This window comes from Orycteropus afer, unplaced genomic scaffold, assembly GCF_000298275.1.
Source record: "Orycteropus afer afer isolate SDZICR_OR568_19922 unplaced genomic scaffold, OryAfe1.0 scaffold00080, whole genome shotgun sequence".
NCBI lineage: Eukaryota > Metazoa > Chordata > Mammalia > Tubulidentata > Orycteropodidae > Orycteropus > Orycteropus afer.
Genome location: NW_006921667.1, coordinates 9365681 through 9386079, shown reverse-complemented (window position 1 = coordinate 9386079; position 20399 = coordinate 9365681). Strand labels below are relative to the sequence as shown.

Here is a 20399-nt window from a genome sequence, read left to right as displayed (position 1 = left end):
AGGTATAGGATCATATCATCAGCAAATAGGGATAGTTTGACTTCTTCCTTACCAAGTTGGATGCCTTTGATTTCCCTTTTTTGCCTTATTGCATCCCCATGGCTTTTAAAATAAAATTTGAACACCCTTCTTCCCATGGCTGGCAAGATCTTGCATACCCTTGCCCTTGCCTATTTCTCCCCACTCACCAAACAATCCCTGCCATCCCTCACTCAACCCCAGACACACTGACCTCCTTTCTGTTCTGGAGACAGAACTTACTGTCTCAGGGCCCTTGCACAAGCTGTTCCCTCTTCCTGGGGCACCATTCCGCATATCTTCTCATGACTGGTTCCTTCTTGTGGTTTGGTTGTCAATCAGATGTCCTCTCCTTTCCTGAACACAGACTAAAGAAACCCCCACCCTACCCAACATTCCTCAGCCAGGTCATCCTGCCTTATGTTTTCAGAGTGCTCACCACTACATCAAATTACCTTGTTTATTTACTCTTTGATTATTGTCTGTTTCTTGCTTTGTGTTTGGCACACAGTAGAAGCTCAATAAATTGTTGTTGAATAGGTTCATTGGGCAGCATCTTGAGGTGGCCCTGCAGAATTGAAGGCTGGAGGCAGGCTGATGCATGAATTTCACCTCAGGCCATTGATCTGGTTAGCAGGGCCCCAATCTACTGAGCAGACCTATTCTGTGGCTTCATCTGTCCTTCCCTGGAAGGCTGTGGACTGCCTAAGCATGGGGCATCCTGACCCAAGGACCAAGCAGGATGGTAGAATCACAGGCACACAGTGACCTTGGGCAGTCCCTGCCCCAAGCCTCCAACTCTCCTCTGGATGGAACTGAAGGAGTCTCCTCCACAGGCACAGGGGCTGGGCAGGAGGAAAAGAACAGCTGTCCTGCTCAGTGGCTAATTAGCCATGTATCTCTGCCCACAGATCCTGAACATGGAGGATGACCAGAACTGGTACAAAGCTGAGCTTCGGGGAGCCGAGGGCTTCATCCCCAAGAACTACATCCATGTCAAACCCCACCCGTGAGTACCCCCAGTCCTGCCTCTCTGAGGTCCTGCAGCTGGAGGCTGAGCTAAGTTACAGTGAGGCCCTGACATGGTACATCCCTCTAGTAGGGAATGCCCTCCCCCCAAGCCCCCAACTTCTGTCCACCACATGGGGGACCTGTCCACATAGAAACCACCACACCCAGCTGGGCTAGAGGTTGGAGATGTGAGGACACTAAGAACTCAAATCACCAGTAAAGCCCTGGGATATGACAAGGCCCAGGCTCTCTGTTGGCAGATATGTGGCCTCAGGGAGGTACCTGCTCACTATGTTCCTCAGTTTCTCTACCTATAATGCAAGGATGGCTGCAGCTCCAATTTATGCAGATGGTAAAAGATTCTAGAGCGCCCTGATGGGGAGATGGTATGTAAGGGAAGCAGTAGGAGGGGCAGGATACAGACCCTGTGGGCCCTGCCTTTAAATAGCAAAAGAGGAGCTTGACATCAGTGAGGGGAGTGTGGGACAAATCTCTTGGAATGGGAGGTGAATTTGGAGTCCAGGTATCCTGGGGCCCGGGACCTGGTGATTAGGGCAGCCCCAGGCTGGGCTCTTGGCTGGTGGCATCCAATGCTGCTGTCCTGAGAGTGGGTAGGGCATAGCCAGTTCCAGAACAGGCCTAGGTGGATAACAAATCTATTAGAAAAAACAGGATATACTTTAAATGATGGCCAAGACAGCCCCAAAACACAGCTGCCTACTCAGCCATTTACCAGACACTGCCACTGGGGCTATGGGTCCAGTCTGGGTGAGCTGGGTCACAAAGGGGTCAGAGCATCCATCTTGTGGAAGAGATCAGACATAAAGAGAGCACAACATGGGGAGATCATCAGTGTTGAGATGACTAATGAGGGAAAGCTTCTCAAGAGAGGTGGCAAGGAGTGAAGTTTTTTTTTTTTTTTTCTTTAAATTTTTATTGTGATTTTGGTCAAAGTTTACAGAACAAATTCACTTTCCATACAGCAACTCACATACACTTTGTCTCATGACATTGACTATAATTTCCCATAATGCAACAACTCCCCTCCTACTTCCCATAGTTACCTCTTCCCTGTGCCCTTCCCTCCCATGCACTCCTGCCCCCCGCCCCCTGAGCTGTCTTCCTGTGCCTACACAGCCCTTCTATTCTCCCATGATTGATCTCTCAAAGAATGAAGTTTTGAAGGATGCATAGAAGTTGGCTGAGCAAAAAAACAGAAAGTCATTCCTGAGGAAGGTACAGGATGAGCAAAAGGAGAACCCATGGTATATGGGGTCAGCAGGAGGGGAGCCATGGGAAATGTTTGAGCAGGAGAGAGATTAAGTCCAATGTGAAGCAGACCACAGGGCAGACTGGCAGCTGTGGTGCATGTGTAGCTATGAGATGGAAAGGGAGGGATGTGCAGAATGGAGGTGGAGCCGGGGGGAATTTCCTCTATATATCTCTTTGAGTTGTTTCTAAATCTGCCACCACCTGTAGCTTCCTGTGCTGGGGCAAGACCCCATCCACCCAGGCTCAGATCATCTCTGCTTGGACTCCAGGAACCCCCAAAGATTGTGGGGTTTAAGGTCCACAATGTCCCCCCTGGGCAGGTTTCTACCCTCTCTGGCTATCAGTCTTTCTGTTAGTAAAGGGAAGGGGGAGCAGGTGGCCTGGCCTAGCTGGAGAAACACTGAGCAAAGGGTACCACTTGCTCAGGACAAGAGAGAAGGTGACAAAAGTCTTGCCTATGGTTGGAGCCAAGACTCCACCAAGGTCAAGAAGACTTAACAATCATAAATATATATGCAGCCAACATCAGGGCACCTAAATATATAAAGCAAGCACTGATAGAACTGAAGGGAGAAATAAATAGTACAGCAATAATAGTTGGAGACTTCAATACACCACTGTCAATACTGGACAGAACATCTGGAAAGAAGATCAACAAGGAAACAGAGGACCTGAATGACACTAAAAAAAACAACTAAAATTAACAGACATATATAGAATGCTCCAGTCAAAAACAGCACAATATACATTCTATCCAGTGCACATGGGTCATTCTCCAGAATAAACCTATATTAGGTAACAAAGCAAGTCCTGATAAATTTTAAAAGGTTGAAATAATAGAAAGAATTTTCTCTGCCCATAACAGGGTGAAGCTAGAAATCAATAACACATACACACACACACACAAAAAAAAAAAAAAAAAAAAAAAAATACCTGGAAATACACAAACATACAGAAATTAAACAACATACTTTTAAACTACTAATGGGTCAAGGAAGAAATCACAAACTTGTTACAGTCAAGTGAAAATGAAAGCACAATATATCAAGACTTTTGGGATGCAGTAAAGGCAATGCTCAGAGACAAACTTATAGTAGTAAACACCTACATGGAGAAAGAAGAAATATCTCAAATTAGCAGCTTAACTCGACAATTCTGGGAACTAGGAAGAGAAGAGCAAACTAAGCCTAAACCTACCAGGAGAAAGGAAGTAACAAAGATCAGAGAAGAAATAATAAATTAGAAAACACAAAAACATTAGAATCAATAAAGCCAGAAGTTGGTTCTTTGAAAAGATCGATAAAATTGACAAATCTTTAGCTAGAGTGACAAAAGAAGAGAAAAGATGCAAATAAACAAAATAAAAAATGAAAGATAACTGAACTCAATAGAAACAAAGATAATTATGGCAGAAAATTATGAACAACTGTATAGCAACAAACTGGACACATGACTTACCCAAACTGAAACAGAAAGTTTCAACAGATCCATAACAAGTGAAGAGATCAAATCATTGATCAAAAACCTCTCAACAAATAAAAAGATCCTGGACCAGATGATTTCACAGAGGAATTCAAACACTTAAAGAAGAATTGATACCAATACAGTTTAAACTTTTCCGAAAGAGAAAGAAGGAACATTCCTTAATTCATTCTATGAAGCAAACATAACCCTGGTAACCAAACCAGACAAAGACACTACAAGAAAAGAAAACTAAAGGCCAATATCTCTTATGAATATAGATGCAAAAATCTCAACAACACTGAGGAAGAGGAAGCCACAGAGAGGTATACAAGAGGTACACACAACAAAGATAAATCCTTTTACATATACAATATTGCATTATCAGTAATAACAAACATTAATCTACAGGTAAATACATAGGTAGACAGGTTGAATGATCAGGTATGTCTAGGGAAAAGGGGATATACTTATGACTATATATATATATAAGGTTGGCAGTGATATTTCTACATACATATTTGTATGTGCTATAAGAATGTCCAAATATATAATAGAGCTAACAAATGGCAAAGTTATGATAACGTTTTAGCCACAGCCAACCACCCTGAAGGAGCAAGTAATTGGGCTTGTGGGCTTGGGACCATGGTCGCAAGGGACATCAAGTTAAATTGGCATAACATGCTACACAAAATCCTACTTTGGTGAGTAGCAACTGAGGTCTTAAAAGCCTTCAAGCACCCATGTAGATGCAACAATGGGTCTCTCCTAATTCAGAGCAAAGAAAAATGAAGAAAACAAAAAATACATGAAAACAATTAGTCTAAGGGACTAGTTGACCATGTGATCCTCACCCTATATGACCATGACACCAGAAGAACTAGATGATGCCCAGCTACCACTGTCAACCACTCAGAAAGGGATCAGTACGGGAGATCCTGGATAGAGTGGGAGAACAATGTGGAATAAAACTCAAAGTCACACACAAAAAGTAAAAGACCAGGTTTACTGATCTGATAGAGCCTGGTGAGACCCCTGAGACTATGACCCCTAGTTACCTTCAGGTCTGGAACAGAACTCACTCCTGTGGCTTCCAGCCAAATAATAGACAAGCATATAGGATGAACATTTATATCAGGTAGATATACTCCTTAGAATGATCAATCATAGGAGAATAGGAAGGCAGTGTTTACACAGGGAGATAGCTTGGGTGCAGGAGTGCATAGGAAAGAAGGACACAGGGAAGAGGTAACTACAGGGAGGAAGTGGGAAGAGAGCTGTTGCATTGCAGGGAATTGCAGTCAATGTCAAAATGTGTGAGAAGGAGGAGGAGGAGAGGAAGGGGGAGGAGAAGAAGAAAATCCTCAACAAAATACTACTGAACAAAATCCAACAGCATATTAAGAGCCAACACCATGAACAAGTGGGATTTATTCCAGGGATGCAGGAATGGTTCAACATTAGAAAATCAATCAACTTAATGTATAACATCAATAAAACAAAGGAAAATAACCACATGATTATGGATGGAAAAAAAAAAAAATCTGATAAAACCCGACACCTTTTCTTGTTAAAAGAAGAAAAGAAAAAGAAAGAACATAAATAAGGTTGGAATAGAAGGGAAATTCCTCAATGTGATTCAGGGCAATGTGAAAAGCCAACAGCCAACATTATACTTAATGGAGAAAGACCAAAAGCTTTCCCCTTGAAATCAGGAACAAGATAAGTGTGCCACTTTTCCTATTCCTCCTTCCATCACTGCTGCAGCCAGCAGCTGCTACCAGCAAAAGAACTGCAGTCTCCGGCCCAGGCACAGGGTGCCTGGGCCAGTGGGGCAGGGGCCTTGACAGGGCATCTCCCTTGGTGGCTCTGGTGGTATCTGTACCTGCCTAAGATGAATGTGGTGGAACAGGCAGCTGTGGAGGGCCAGGACAGATGTGGGACCCAGAGAACTAGTGAGGGACAGGTCAGCTCTATGTACTTATTAAATGCATCCCATAGGTCCTGCTCTCCCATCAGGATTTCTGAACTCTATTAGAACCTTATGGTACCACAGACATATATGTAGTCAGACATTGCTCAAATGGACATTAAGTGATGCGTACCTGTAAAAGGTAACTAGATTGGAAAAGAAGACGTAAAATTATCTTTATTTACAGATGATTTGATCCTATATATAGAAAATCCCAAGGAGTCCACAAAAAAACTCCTAGAAGTAGTAGAGGAATTTAGCAAAGTTGCAGGGTAGAAATTCAACAAACAAAATTTGAATTTCTATATACCAGCAATGAGAAATCTGAAAGGCAAATTAGGGAAACAATTCCATTTACAATAGCATCTAAGAGAATAAAATACTAGGAATACATCTAACCAGGTACTTACACAACAAAAGCTATAAAATACTGCTGAAAGAGATTGTTGTTATTAGATGCTGTCAAGTCAGTTCACTCATAATAATACTATGTACAACAGAAAAAAAACCACTGCCCAGTTCTGCACTATCCTCACAATTCTGGGTATGTTTGAGCCAATTGTTGCAGTCATTTTGTCAGTCCATCTCATTGAGAGTCTTCCTCTTTTTTGCTGACCTTCTACTTTACCAAGCAAGATGTCCTCTGCAAGGACTGGTCCCTCCTGATAACAAGTCCAAAGTACATGAGACAAAGTCTCACCATCCTCACTTCTAAGGAGGATTCTGGCTGCACTTCTCCCAAGACAGATTTGTTTGTTCTTCTGGCCATCCATGGTATATTCGGTATTCTTCACCAACACCACAAGTCACATGTATCAGTTCTTCTGTGGTCTTCCATACCCTTTGTCCTGCTTTTGCAGGCAGATGAGGCAATTGAAAATACCATAGCTTGAGTCAGGCACACTTTATCCCTCAAAGTGACAACTTTGTTTTTTGACACTTGAAGCCAAGAAATATGGAATTTCTGATCTGACAATTCCCTATTGATATACTTACTGTGGCAACCATTTTTTAATTATCTTTAGCAAAATTTTCTTAGGTGTGATATTGATGGTATTGTTCAATAATTTCCACATTCCATTGTGGAATTCCAAATTCCATCCACAAAGAGATGCCATGCTGGAAGTACTCACTCATCCCTATCACATTTGACACTTGCTATGTGTAGCATGTTATGCCAATTTAACTTGTCAGATCAGCAAACAAGGGCAACACTGTCAGGTTAGCTTTTAACAATGGATTATCTAACATAATAACAAAAGCACAAACAGCAAAAGACAAAATAAATAAATGGGATTTCATAAAAATTTAAAACTTATTTATCAAAAGACTTTACCAAAGAAGTGAAAAATCAAGCTGCCAACTGGGCAAATATCTTCAGAAACCATGTATCTGACAAAAATCTAATATCCAAGCTATATATACAACTTTGACGACAAAAAGACAAAATCAGTCATAAAATGAGCAAAGGACTTGAATAGACATTATACCAAAGAGGACACGAAACACAGGAAAAGATGTTCAGTGTCATTAGCCACCAGAAAGATGCAAATTAAAACCACAACAAGATAACATTTCACTCCCACTAGGATGGCTAAAATTTAAAAAAAAAAAAGGAAAACACAAAATAACAAATGTTGGCAAGGTTGTGGAAAAATTGTAACTCTTATCTGTTGTTGTTCAGATTGCAACATGATACAACTATTGTAGAAAACAGTGTGGGTGTTCCTCAAAAAAAAAACAAAGAATAGAACTACCATATAACCCAGCAATTCTACTGGTAAGTGTATATCCAAAAGACTTGAAAGTAGAAACTCCAAAAGAAAGTTGCACGCAATGTTTCTTGTGGCACTATTCACAGTAGCCAAAATGTGGATACAACTTAAATACCCTTCAGATGAATGGATAAGCAAAATATGGTACATACATACAATGGAATACTACTTAGCCAGTAGAAGAAATGAAGTCTTAATTCATGCCACAGTGTGATTGGAGCTTGAAGGTATTATGTGGAACAAAATAAGCCAGTTACAAAAGGACAAATATTGTATGTCTTCACTTACATAAAAAGATAAGAAAAGGCAAATGTATAGAGATGAAAGTTTATTGATGACTACCATGGGTGGAAGAGAAGGGGAAACAGAAGGGAAGATGTGATGGGAAAATTGCATTAAGGGCAGGGTTGTACAGCCCATTACTGTAATTTCTGTCAATAAATTGTATACCAGTCAAAAATTGAATTGACAAAAGTGATATATATATAGATAGATAGATACATATACATATTTTGGGAGTTCTGGTAGCATAGTGGCTAAGGCACTTGACTGCTAACCAGACAGCTGGCGGTTCAAACCCACTAGCCACTCCTCGGAAGGAAGGTTGGGCAATCCTACTTCCGTAGTGATACTGCCTCGGAAACCCAAGGAGGGGTCGCTATGAGTCAGGTCTGACTTGACAGCACATAACAACATACATATTTTATTGTCATTGAGTCAAATCTGACTCTTAGCGACCCCTCCCTGGGTTTCCGAAGCAGTATCTCTACAGAAGTAGATTGCCCAGTCTTCCTTCGAGGAGTGGCTGGTGGGTTTGAACCTCCAGCCCTCTAGTTAGCAGTCAAATGCCTTGGCTGAGTACCTGCTTTAGGGATGTGGTCTGCTTCCGGTGTGTGTAAGGAGAAGCTTTGAGAATGGTCTGCAGCTTTTTGGTGTACTTGGACCCTGCATGTAGCCAAGTCTTCATTTAGCAGCCTGCCATGTTTTCTGCTGCTCTTGGAATTGTTTCTGGACTTGAATTAATGGTCTGCCATATTGTTTGGTAATACTGGGACTGTGCCATTTTATTTGCTGACCTTGGGCTTGTTAGCCTCAGCAGCCAGCCAGCAGCTGCCTGAGTGAAGAGACACCTCTAGCTCAGTGTGCCAGGAGTAAGAGGCAGAGCTTAAGCCCAAGGTTGAGGGGCTTTCAGCCAGCCCCTAGAGCCTGGCACCAGGAATTCAGACTTCTAACCTCCAAAATTGTAAGAGAATAAACTGCTGTTTGTTAAAGCCATCCCATTTGTGGTATTTCTGCTAGAACAGCATGAAGTAACCAAAACAGCATCCATGCAAGGCACAACTATTGGTCTCTATTCACCTGGAGCTACAGAGGAAGGAGAGTCAGAAATAGGAGGAAGATATGGAATATGTGACTGATTACCTGCATGAACAACCGCCTCCTTTGCCATGAGACCAGAGGAAGTAGATGGTGCCAAACTACCATTACTGAACATTTTGATCAAAGATTCCATAGAAGAATCCTGATCAAAAGGGGGGAAATGCAGAACAATATTTAAAATTCTCATGGACTACAGACTTTCTGGAGCCATGGAAGGTAGATGAACCCCAGAAACTATTGTGCTGAGATAATCTTTAAAATATTCCCTGAAGTCTTCTTAAAACCAAACACGAGTTTAGCTGAACTAGTAAAAAAGTATATTTGAGCATTATGCACTTCTAAGAACTATCTATATAGGATCAAATTGACAGCAGCAGCTCAAAAGAGTAGATAGGAACCTTAGAGGGCAGTGAGTTTATGTTAATGGTGGAGAAACAACTCAGAAAGGGAGGATGAAAATGGCTGCAACTTGAAGAATGTAATCTATGACACTAAACTGTAGATGTAGAAACTGTTGAATTGGTGTATGTTTTGTGTATACTCTCAACAGAACAACAACAAAAAGACTCCACTCAGGGTCTTTCAGAGCCATAGAGTGTTCCAGCCCCCAATATCCCTCAGGTCAGCTCTGACCCCTGTGTCTGGCTGCTGGTCAACTGATCTTAGGCCATGCCAGACACGTTCTTAGTGGCTTCAGCACTGACCCTGGCCCCAAAATAGCTGTGGAAAGCCCCAGCTCCATACCTGATTCAGGCTACTAAGGCCCAAGGTGAGTGGGGAGCCTGCAACAGACCCACTCCTCCCCTGAGCACCCACAATCATCCTGCCTACCCCAAGAACCCATCAGCAGGAGGCACAATTCAGACCCCTTACCCCGAGGGAGCCTCATGGGGGCTATAGGGGTAGTTGGCCCAGCTATGTGGCCAGTGTGGGAACAGGGGCTTCCTAGAGGAAGGCCAGAATCATGAGCCTTGAAGTTAGAGTAGAAGCTGTCTGGAGAGGGCTTAGAGGCTGTTCAGGAAGAGGGTGTGAATCACTTCCTAATTGTCAGAGCAGCACACACCTTTAGGTAGCAGCTCACTCAGTGCACAGTGGCCCTCTGAGGGTCTGATTGTCATCATCTTAGAGGTAAGGACACAGGCACAGAGAAGTGGAGTTACTTCATCAGGTCACATAATGGTAAGAGGGTGTGGGAGCTAGTGGTGCAGTTGAGCATTGCTCAGGGTTCCACATTATGAGCTCTGCAGGCTAGTGGACATGCATGAGGGCAGCTTTGTGACCTGAGGGTGACCATTAGTGTCCTAGGGCACAATTCTGGAGGCTGGGGGACTGTTCAGGGTGTCAGTAGGGCCATGCTCGCTCCAAAGGCTCTAGAGAAGAATCCTTCTTTATCCCTCCAAGTGTCTGGTAGCTCCAGGCATTCCCTGGTTTGCAGGACAGCATCACTTCATTGTCATGTGCCATCTTTCCTCATCTATCTCTGTCTCTTTGTGTCTCTTCCTCTCTTTTATAAGTAAAATGGGTTTGGGGGAGCTCTGGTAGTGTAGTGCCTAAGGCACTTGACTGCTAACCAGAAGGCTGGCGGTTCAAACCCACCAGCCACTCCTTGGAAGAAAGATGGGGCAATCTACTTCTGTAGTGATGCTGCCTCAGAAACCCAAGGAGGGGTCTCTATGAGTCAGGTATGACTCGACAGCAGTGTGTGTATGTGTGATCTTAATATCTTCAAAGACCCTATTTTCAAACAAGGTCAAGTGCATAGGTACAGGGTTAGGGCTTCAACATGCCTCTCGAGGGCACGCAATTCACCCCACAATAGGGTATATTCCTGCCCTTATCCAGCCTCAGTTTCCACATCAGTAAAATGGGGACAATGCAGGCAGTCACCAGTGGCACTGCAAAGAGCTTTCTTTTTCCCATGTCCTCACTTTCAAACCAGCCCTGCACATACTCTCACTCTCCCAGTGTAGGGCAGGACAGGCAGGGTTATGAGAGACCACTTTGGAGGGTATGGTCACAACAAGCTGTGAAGGCCACAGGTGGCTACATGCTGACGACTCCCGTGGGGTTCTGTGGATTTGTTGGAGATATCCAGCCCCTTAGGAACTTTTATCCACAGCCCCATTGGCCCTGCCCCACCCCTGTACCTTGCTAGAGTTCTCCTTCCCCACTACCCTGACCCAAAGGAAGCCTAACTTTGGGCCCTGTCATATTCCTAGCCCAGTCCTCTCTGTTCACTCCACTATGAGAGAGCTCTTTTCTCAAGACTAGCCCAAGCTAGTTTAGTGCCAGTCTCAAGGTACCCTGAATTTTTGGAGACTCAGGCCTAGCTCTCCAGATGGTTCTCTTGAGCCCTTTCCCCCCAGCAACCACACTCACCCCCTCCCCTCCTGGAGACCCTCCCAGTGCTCACACAAGTTGCCAGAGAAACCCCCATCCCTCCTTCACACTCCTTCTTGCCTCCTCCTTTGGATAACGGAGTGGGGAGATGGGCTAAGGGTACCCCACCAGTTTTAGGGGCAGCAGCAACCTAGACCCTCACTTCTGAGAGTAAGGGTTCACTTAGAAGCACTCCTTGAGATAAGAATGTGAGGACAAGTAACTTACTTCCGAGTGAAGGGAAGGAGTCATAATGGATATATTATGGACATAATTACCCACTGTGGACAACTCGAGTCTAATTTTCCTGGGGACCCCCAGAAGACAGTATGGAACATGTCCCAGAATTATCCCCCCAGGGATGAGGGAGCTCACTACTCATATCAGATATTGCTTGACAGTGTTTCCAGGGCTCCAGTCCTTGGTAGGATCACCAGTGTGTGTACATTTAGCAGCCTTCATCACGTAAGTGACAGTGGGGGATATTGGTAGGGCAACAACAGCACTGCCACTGCACCTAACAGCCTTTGATTTTCACTGTGAGGCCTCACCACAACCTGAGACTACAGGAAAAGTCTCACCTCATATTGGCCATCTATGCCAAGCTCGGTCTGATTCAGGAAGCATTTGCTGAAGGAGTGAAAGGCCCTGCCCTAGGACATTAATGCTCACCCCCAGGTCACACAGCTGCCCTTGGTCTACCTTGGCCACTCTGGGTCTCAATTTCCCCACTTAAACAATAAATCTAGGCTAAAACACTGGTGCCAGGAAGCCAGTCAGAAACCCCCTAGCCCCTCAGATAGGCAGGGCCCAAAGAGAGCAGGGCTGCTTGGCACGTCACAGCAAGGTGGGCCAGGATAAAAGTTGGGTCCCAGTGTTCACCCCCAGACCCTGTTCCTTGAGCTGTGCTATTTCCTCCAATTGAGGGGCTGAGGATCCTGCAAGAGTATAAGCATTTACCAGATACCTTCTGTAGACCCAGTATTGTTTGGTCAGCAGGAAAACAGATTTGTACCTGTGCATAAGCCCATGTGGCCTCAGTCTGTGCATCTATGAAATGAGTACAGGGAGAACCTTCTCTCATTATCAAGTCAATGCTGCTATTACTTTTGTTGTTAATATTCTATTTATTTTTCTTTCAAAATTCTTTTAAAAAAAAATTTGTTGTGATTTGAGTGAAAGTTTACAGAGCAAATTAATTTTCTATACAGTAGCTCACATACACTTTGTCACTGACTGCAATTTACCACTTCCTCCCCATGGTTATCTCTTCCCTGTGTCCTTCCCTCCCATGTACTCCTTCTGCCCCCCGAGTTATCTCCCTGTGCATAAACAGCCCTTCTATTCTCCCATGATTAATCTCTCTAAGGAATGTATCTACCTAATGTAAATGTTCAGCTCATATACCTACCTGTCTTTTGTTTGGCTGGAAGCCACAGGACTGGGTTCAATTTCAGACCTGAAGGGCAGCTAGGGGCCATAGTGTCAGGGGTTCCATCAAGCTCTATCAGACCAGCAAACCTGCCCCCCCTTTTTTTTTAGTTTTGAGTTTTGTTCCACGTTGTTTTCCCACTCTATCCAGGATCTCCTACATAGATCCCCCTCTGAATGGCTGACAGTGGTAGCTGGACACCATCTAGTTCTTCTGGTCTCATTGTCATATAGGCTGAGGATCACATGGTGTACCAGTCTCTTGGACTAATTGTTTCCATGCCTCTTTGGTTTTCTTCATTCTTCTTCGCTCTGGATGAGGAGAGACCCATTGTTGCATCTAGATGGCTGGTTGTAAACAAAGCTGCTATTACTTTTACTTTTGCCATCCATTGTTTATATTTTTTTTACTTTTAAGCATCCATCATCTATAACTAAAAAGCTTGGCTGAGGTTGGCTGGGTCTTTTTCTGTTTTTATCAGGATATGTGTTTGCCTGATGTGATGGGAAAGGCTTGGGCTCAGAAACCAAAATACTGGAATTGAGTCCCAGCTCCTACCTGCCACAGCTCTGTGACTATGGGTCCATTGCTTCTTTGTTTTGTGCCTTAGTTTCCCCATCTGCTAAGTGGGTGTGGTCATATACCCTGAATCTCAGGACTGCTGTGAGGTGGCATGTTGTGCCAGGCACCTGGGGGCTTCGGGGATGCCTGGCCTCAGTGTCTTCACTTGCACCTCTCCTGCAGGTGGTACTCAGGCAGGATTTCCCGGCAGCTGGCAGAAGAAATCCTGATGAAGCGGAACCACCTGGGGGCCTTTCTGATCCGAGAGAGCGAGAGCTCCCCAGGAGAGTTCTCCGTCTCTGTGAAGTGAGTGTTGACCCATGGGATGGGATGTGCAGGGGAAAAGGCCCAGGATTTTCACTGAGTGTGGGTGAAGGAAATGGGTCCCTCCCTGTAGCAGAAACAGCCAGGAATTCAGCAACAGTCTGGGGCCCATGGGAGTGACACCCAGCCCAGAGCATGGTCCTGAGCAGGGAGGTTGGGTGAGGGTGATATGGGGGGAGTGGTGCTTGGAGAGCAGGCTTAGACTTCAAAGGTCAGGCCGAGGAGTCAAACTTTACTCCAAGTGCAGTAAGGAGCCCTTAAGATTCTTTATCAAAGGAGGGAAAAGGTTCACTGTGCAGGGGGAAGAGGATGCAGTGGTGGATGTGGCAGGAGGGATGGGGTAGAGCAGCTATCCAGGATGTGCTCCAACAGGGACCCACTATATCCACAGCTATGTGACCATGTTGAGAGGATGGAGATTGCTTGGGTTGGAATTCTGGCTCTGCCACTTCCTGACTGTGTGAACTTGGGCAAGTCACTTAAACTCTGTGCCTGTTTCCTCACATATGATGAGTTATTGCAAGGAATCATTAAGTTAATTTATCTATAGCAATTATAGTCATGTTTGGAATTGAGGAAGGAGCTCTAGTGGTGCTGTGGTTAGAGCATTGGACTGCTAACCAAAAGATTGGCAGTTCAAACCTACCAGAGGGAAAAAGATGAGGCAATCTGCTTCCATAAAGATTTACAGTCTTGGAAACCCTGTGGGGCTGTTCTACTCTGTCCTAGGATTGTTAGGAGTTGGAATTGACTCAGTGGTAGTGGGTTTGGTTTTTGGGTTTGGAATTGAGGCAGAGTGCCCATGATGGGGGTGTTTGGCATAACAGCAGGGAAGCATCTCAGTCATGGCAGGGTAGCCTCTGAGTTGTGTTGAATTTCATCCCCAAAGCCAAGGCCAGAGTGGTTCAGGAATATGTAGGGTGGAGGGAACTGGGGATGGATGGGTAGGGAGGAGCAGCAGCAAAGGGATCAGGCCCTTGATGGGTCCCTGTCCTTCCTAGTCCTAGTGCTCAGACACAGCAAGTCCCAAATATTTATTGAGCTTTGTGCCAGGCTATTCCAGGGGCTGGAGAAGTGGCAGTGACCCAGACAAAGTTGCTGCTTTTGTGAGTATTATGTCTTAGTGGGAGAGACAGAGAGTAAACAAGAAACAAATACATAATGTTATGAGTCAAGGTAGCCAAGAAAGGCCTCTCAGAGGAGGTGACATTTGAGGCTCCTGGATGTCCCCGGAAATGAGGATCTTGGAGGGAGACTTCCAGGCAGAGAGAAGGGAAAGTGCAAAGCCCCTGGAATGCAAATGAACTTGGTGTGTTTAAGGAACCAGGAGATAGTGGAGGGGATGGGGGAGTAGAGTGGGAGTGACATTAAAGAGATGTTGTTGTTATTGTTGTTAAGTATCATCAGGTTGTCAACTGGTAAGGATGTCATGTACAATGGAAGGAAACACTGCTCAGTCCTACACCATCCTCACAATCACTGCTATGCTTGAGCCCATTGTTGCAGCCATTGTGTGAATCCATCTCATTTAGGGTCTTCCTCTTTTTTGCTGACCATCTACTTTAGCAAGCATAATATCCTTCTCTAGGGACCAATCCCTCCTGGTAACATGTTCAAAGTACAAGAGAAGTCTTGCTATCCTTGCTTCAAAGGAACATTCCAGCTGTACTTCCTCCAAGACAGATTTGTTTGTTCTAGCAGTCCATGGTACATGCAATATTCTTCCCCAACACCACAATTCATATGCATCAATTTTTCTTCAGTCTTTCTTATTGTCTAGCTTTCACATGCATTTGAGGGCATTGAAAAGACCATGGTTTGGGTCAGGTGTACCTTAGTCTTCAAAGTGACATCTGTACTCTTTAACACTTTAAAGAGGTCTTTTGCAGCAGATTTTCAAAAAGATGGGATGGCCCAATTACATAGGGCCAGACAGACCTAGCAAGGAGGTGGGGTTTATTCTTAGGGCAATAGGGAGTCATGGAGGGTTTTGAACAGAAGACTGAGTGTGATCTGATTCATTGGCTGCAATGAAGAGAAAGATCTGTTGGGATAAGCTTGGCAGCCTGGGATAGTTGACAGTTGTCCAGGCAGGAAGTAGTGGCAGCTGGGGGTGAGGAGAAAAGTAGCCAGTCTAAGAGGTAGGTGGGTCTCTGGAGGGGGTACAGACTGCCAAACCACTCCCCAGGATTTCTGTGAGTGCAACCCAGCTCCTGGGCTGTAGGGACACTGGCCACATCAGCTCTCATGGCTACCATCACAGCTGTTACTGGGTTGGTGGCTCTGCCAGTTGGAAGTAGGGGTCAAGTAGGAACACTGGAGGTCAGCTGCAAGTACTCTGGAATCATAGTCCATCCACTGTTGTGTCTGTTTCCTGAATATCAGGGTTGATTCACAGCAAATGTCTTGATAGTTTTCTAAAGTGTAGTCAAACATGGAACTACTTTGATGATTACAACTGGGCTGGACAGGAAGATATAAGTTTGATAGGGCTGAGAAGGAAAGGCTTGGGCAGGGGCTCTGTGTGTTATTCTTGTGCAGCCCCAGTCTGCCCGTAACGGCCACAATGTTGTTGTTAGTTGCCATCAAGTCAATTTTCAACTCACAGAGACCCCATGTGTGTAGAACCACCCCATAGGGTTTTCTAGGCTGTAATCTTTACAGAAGCAGCTCACCAGGATTCTACTGTGGAGCCACTGAGTGGGTTTAAACTGCCAACCTTTTGGTTAACAGCCTAGTGTTTAACCATTACACCATCAGAGCTTCTTCAGTGGCCTCATTAACACTCATGGGCAGAAAATATACCTGTTTGAAGGAGTGACACCATCTGTTGGGCCTCCAGTGGGTCCACAGGCCTGTCTGCAGTCAGCCTCATCAGGACATTGTGATTACTGCATCCACTGCTAGCCCCTTCGTCCTTTGTAACCAACCAGTTGCCATCAAGGAGACCACCAGGCCTTTTTTTTCCCAAGGCACCTCTGCACCAATCTTTTTAGTAGAGGCCAAATAATCCATTTGTACCACCCACGTTCTCCTTGGTCTTTGTAGTTGGCACGTTTCATCACGGGCAGAGAGGGCTTTCCTGGTGTAAAGGAGCAGGGGTTCTATACTCAGCTCATTGTGGTGAGCACAGAGTTTGTAACTAGCACATTATGTCTGTGTACTCCTGGTGGTTGTTGAAAGAGCTGGGAAAGCTCCTTCCTTATGAAAGTGAGCTAGTGTCCCCTTGAATCTAACTGCTACAGATTAGAGAGAAGAGCCCAGACGCGGATCTCAACTTGATGTTAGAAAGGTTTGTAGGTTCACCCAACCGTTCCAAAGGAGGACCAGTAGCCCTGGGGAATGGTAATCTCACCTGGGCCTGGAGGAGGAGCCCTGTGGATGGATACTTTGATCAGAAACACTGCTGGGGTGGGAGGTGTCTGCATTCAACATCATGAATGCTCATGATTCCCTACACTCGCACCACAGCACTCACCCTGATTTCCTATTATGAAGGTGTGTGTGGGGTCAACATTCAACACCATGAGTGCTCATGACTCTCCACAACAGTACTCACCCTGATTTCCTGTCATGAAGGTGTGTGGAGTCAACATCAAATCATGAGTGCTCATGACTCCCCCCAATAGCACTCACCCTGATTTCTTGCTGCTTCCAAAGCTATGATTCTATTTCCCTGGGAAACACCTCGTGTCCTTGAGGGGCTAGGATGGCTCTTGCCTTTCTAAACCCTTAAAAATGGAAGCACTATCAGCATCCTGGGGGAGATTGAGAAATACTGTGAGTTCTTGGTTCTGATCCCTAGCCCAGGATGGTCTTGGGGCCACTGGAATCTGTAGTACCCCCTATTTCCCCCTCATCTCCTTACCCAAACCCCACTCTACCCACCCACTGCTCCCTACCCCTGCAGGCCCTAGGGAGGAGCTGCTTCAGCAGAGGCATGAAGTGGCAGTTTTCCAAGTGCTGGCTGTTGGGAGCAGATGGGAAAGCGCTTAGTGATCTGAGAATGAGGAGAGCGTACTTCAGGCACAGGGTACAGCACATGCAAAGACCCAGAGGTGGGCAAGGAGGGGCATAAGTGTATAGCAAAATGTTGTCTGGCAAGCAAGGGAGATGGGCAGTACTAGGAAGCCTAAAGGAGTTCCTTTTTTTTTTTTTTTAACTGTTTATTGTGATTTGTGTGGAATTGTACAAAGCAGATTCGATTCAATTGTTCATACGTATTTTGTTCATCCCCACAACATAACAGCTCTCCTCCCTAGGGCAGTTCTTAAGCAGAAGAATGCTGGGCACCAAATTTTTCTGGGAAGGGGTCCAGGGCTTTCCCCTAGAGAAATCCTGATACATACTTCCCTACCCACCCACCCCCCACCCCCCAGGCATAGGGCCAAGGCTTCCTCCAGTCAGAACCAGTACAAGTTTCATGGGCTGTGATTTGTGCACACTGCCACTAGGTGGCACTCTTAACCCTCAGTTTCGCCCCAGCTGGGCCGGGCTTCTGCATCCTGCCCCCACCATTGGTCCTTCTTCTTTCATGGAGCCTTTAGCTTAATCTTTATAACTCACTGGCTTTTAACCCTGGGCAAGTTACTCTCTGAGCCTGTTTCCTCATCTGTATGATATAAAGTGCCTGACACGCAGTAACCAAAACCAAACTCACTGCCATTGAGTCGTTTCAGACTCAGTGACCCCTCCTTAGGTTTCCAAGGCAGTATCTCTATGGAAGCAGATTGCCTAGTCTTCCTTCTGAGAGTGGCTGGTGGGTTTGAACTGCCAGCATTCTGGTTAGCAGTCAAACGCCTTAGGCACTATGCCACCAGAGCTCCTAGACATATAGTAAGTGCTCCATAAATGCTAGTTATAGTAATTATCACTCATTACTTCCAAAGGCTACACAGTATGCTGAGGGTTCAGAGACTGTCCTGTAGGCCCCTGGAATACTGCTCCCACCCCCATCAATCCAGGCTTTTAGAGAAGGAGCAATGGCATGAGAAGGGAACACACCTCTCATCCTGACATCTTGGTCCTGTACCTGCTATGTGACCTCAGGCTGGCCCTGTCTTGCTTGTGGCTCTCATCTCCTCACTGTGTCATGGGGATGGGACAGTCACCCCAGCACTGCAGGAAAAGGTTGGCTCGGCAGACGTGGGTGAGGGCTTCTGTGCCTTTACTGGCCCAGTCCTCAGGGACCCCTGCCCATCCCAACCCCCACATATGGCAGTTCCTGCATGCACATGCCAGCCTCATAAAGGTGGAGTTTATGGGCCTCACATGGTAACAATGCCCTTTACAAGTGGACATGAGGCTGTCCCTCCAACTCTTAGGCAGCACATCAGAGCTGGCAGCAGGCCAATCAGGGCAAGGCAGGAGCTACACCATGCTTGGTAACTTTGCCGCCATACTTGACCCGGGCCCTTGTTCTCAAGTAAGGTGCTTCTGTTCCAGCCAGAGGTGCCCCGAATCAATGCACATGTGTTTGCTCTGCTTGTGCATTCAGCAGAGCCACTGAGCACTGATGTACCAGGACCTTCCAGCCATCAGCCACAGACAACTGTGGCAAAGCTCCTATCTTTTATACCCTCATTCTGCAGAGGTGACTGACAGAAAACATTAGATTATATAAAATCATGAAAGATGATAAAGACTTTGGATAAAATGAGCATGGGACGGGGAGCAAGAAGAAGAGAAAACTGATTTTTAGGCCAAGAAGGACTTGCAGCAAAGGCTGGAAGGAAGTGAGGGAAACCGTATGATCCCTAGGAGCCCAGTTTGCAAATAAAGAACCAAAGCCTAGAGAAGTGCAGTGATTTGCCCAAGGTCACACAGCCAGAAGCAGCTGAGTGGTTCCCATGGCCCTCTGTGACCTGACAGCCCTGGTCTATCCCTCTGCCCACATACCCCAAATCCCAAAGTCCCAGTAGGAGTATCTCCCCTGGTCCTTGCCCACCCCCAGGTCAGTCTGCATATATTCCCAGGCTGCTGCAGTACAGCTGGCTCTGCACCTCCACTTTCACAGATGGGCAAATGAGGACAGAGAAGGTCTTCCCAGTAGAGATCACCCAGCAGGTAGTTAGCACCCAGGTCTCTGCCCAGGTGGGTCTACAGACCCTGGTTGGGGCACTTGGGAGTCTTGGGGCCCCATCTTTCAGAGTGAGAGGGGAGCCTGGTCCTCCCTCTCTCCTCTACCCCAACCCCAGCCTTGTTTTCCCTCCCTGGGCTGCCACCGTCACCTCTGCTGTTACTGCAGCTGCTGCCGCCACCAGGCCAGAAAAACCCGCTGGGCAGGACCTGCTACTGCCAGCACCAGGCCTGATTAGGTCCTGGGGCTTTTCTGAAAGCCTAGTGGCTGCCCAGCCTTCATCCCCCTGAGTATGGGGTTAGACACAGAAACAAACACACAGTGCTCACAGAGACATACACAGTCACACCCACACAGCAAGGATAGAGACATACACAGACCCATGTACACAGTATTCTGGGAACATGCACTAAACATGTCTGGAAACAGACATACACAGACACCTGTATACCAAGCACACACATGCCAGGATTCACAGATAAAAATTGTCACACAAAGACACATAGATACACAGACACATGTGGACACACACAAAGATACACAGACACACACACACATATACACAGAGACACATACTCATATGCACAGATGCCCCAGCTCCAGGTGTTCCTTCTTCTGCCATGCCCAGGTGCAGACCTCTGGCTCCAACTCCTTGCCAGCCTCCCTTTCCTCCTCTGCCTCAGAAGGCTCACTCAGCAGGGTGGTCTGCACTGACTTCTTCCCTCCCAGTTTGCA

At 45.8% G+C, this 20399-nt stretch overlaps 1 protein-coding gene across 1 annotated transcript in view; it reads left to right on the top strand.

Moving 5' to 3' along the window:
* The window catches only part of LOC103197560 (GRB2-related adapter protein), a 62035-nt gene that overhangs the window by 36580 nt on the left and 5056 nt on the right, over positions 1-20399 (top strand). Inside the window, exons 2-3 of the mRNA XM_007941475.1 lie at positions 930-1027; positions 13445-13567. Coding sequence (XP_007939666.1) covers positions 930-1027; positions 13445-13567 — 221 coding nt within the window. The remainder of the gene's footprint in view (positions 1-929; positions 1028-13444; positions 13568-20399) is intronic.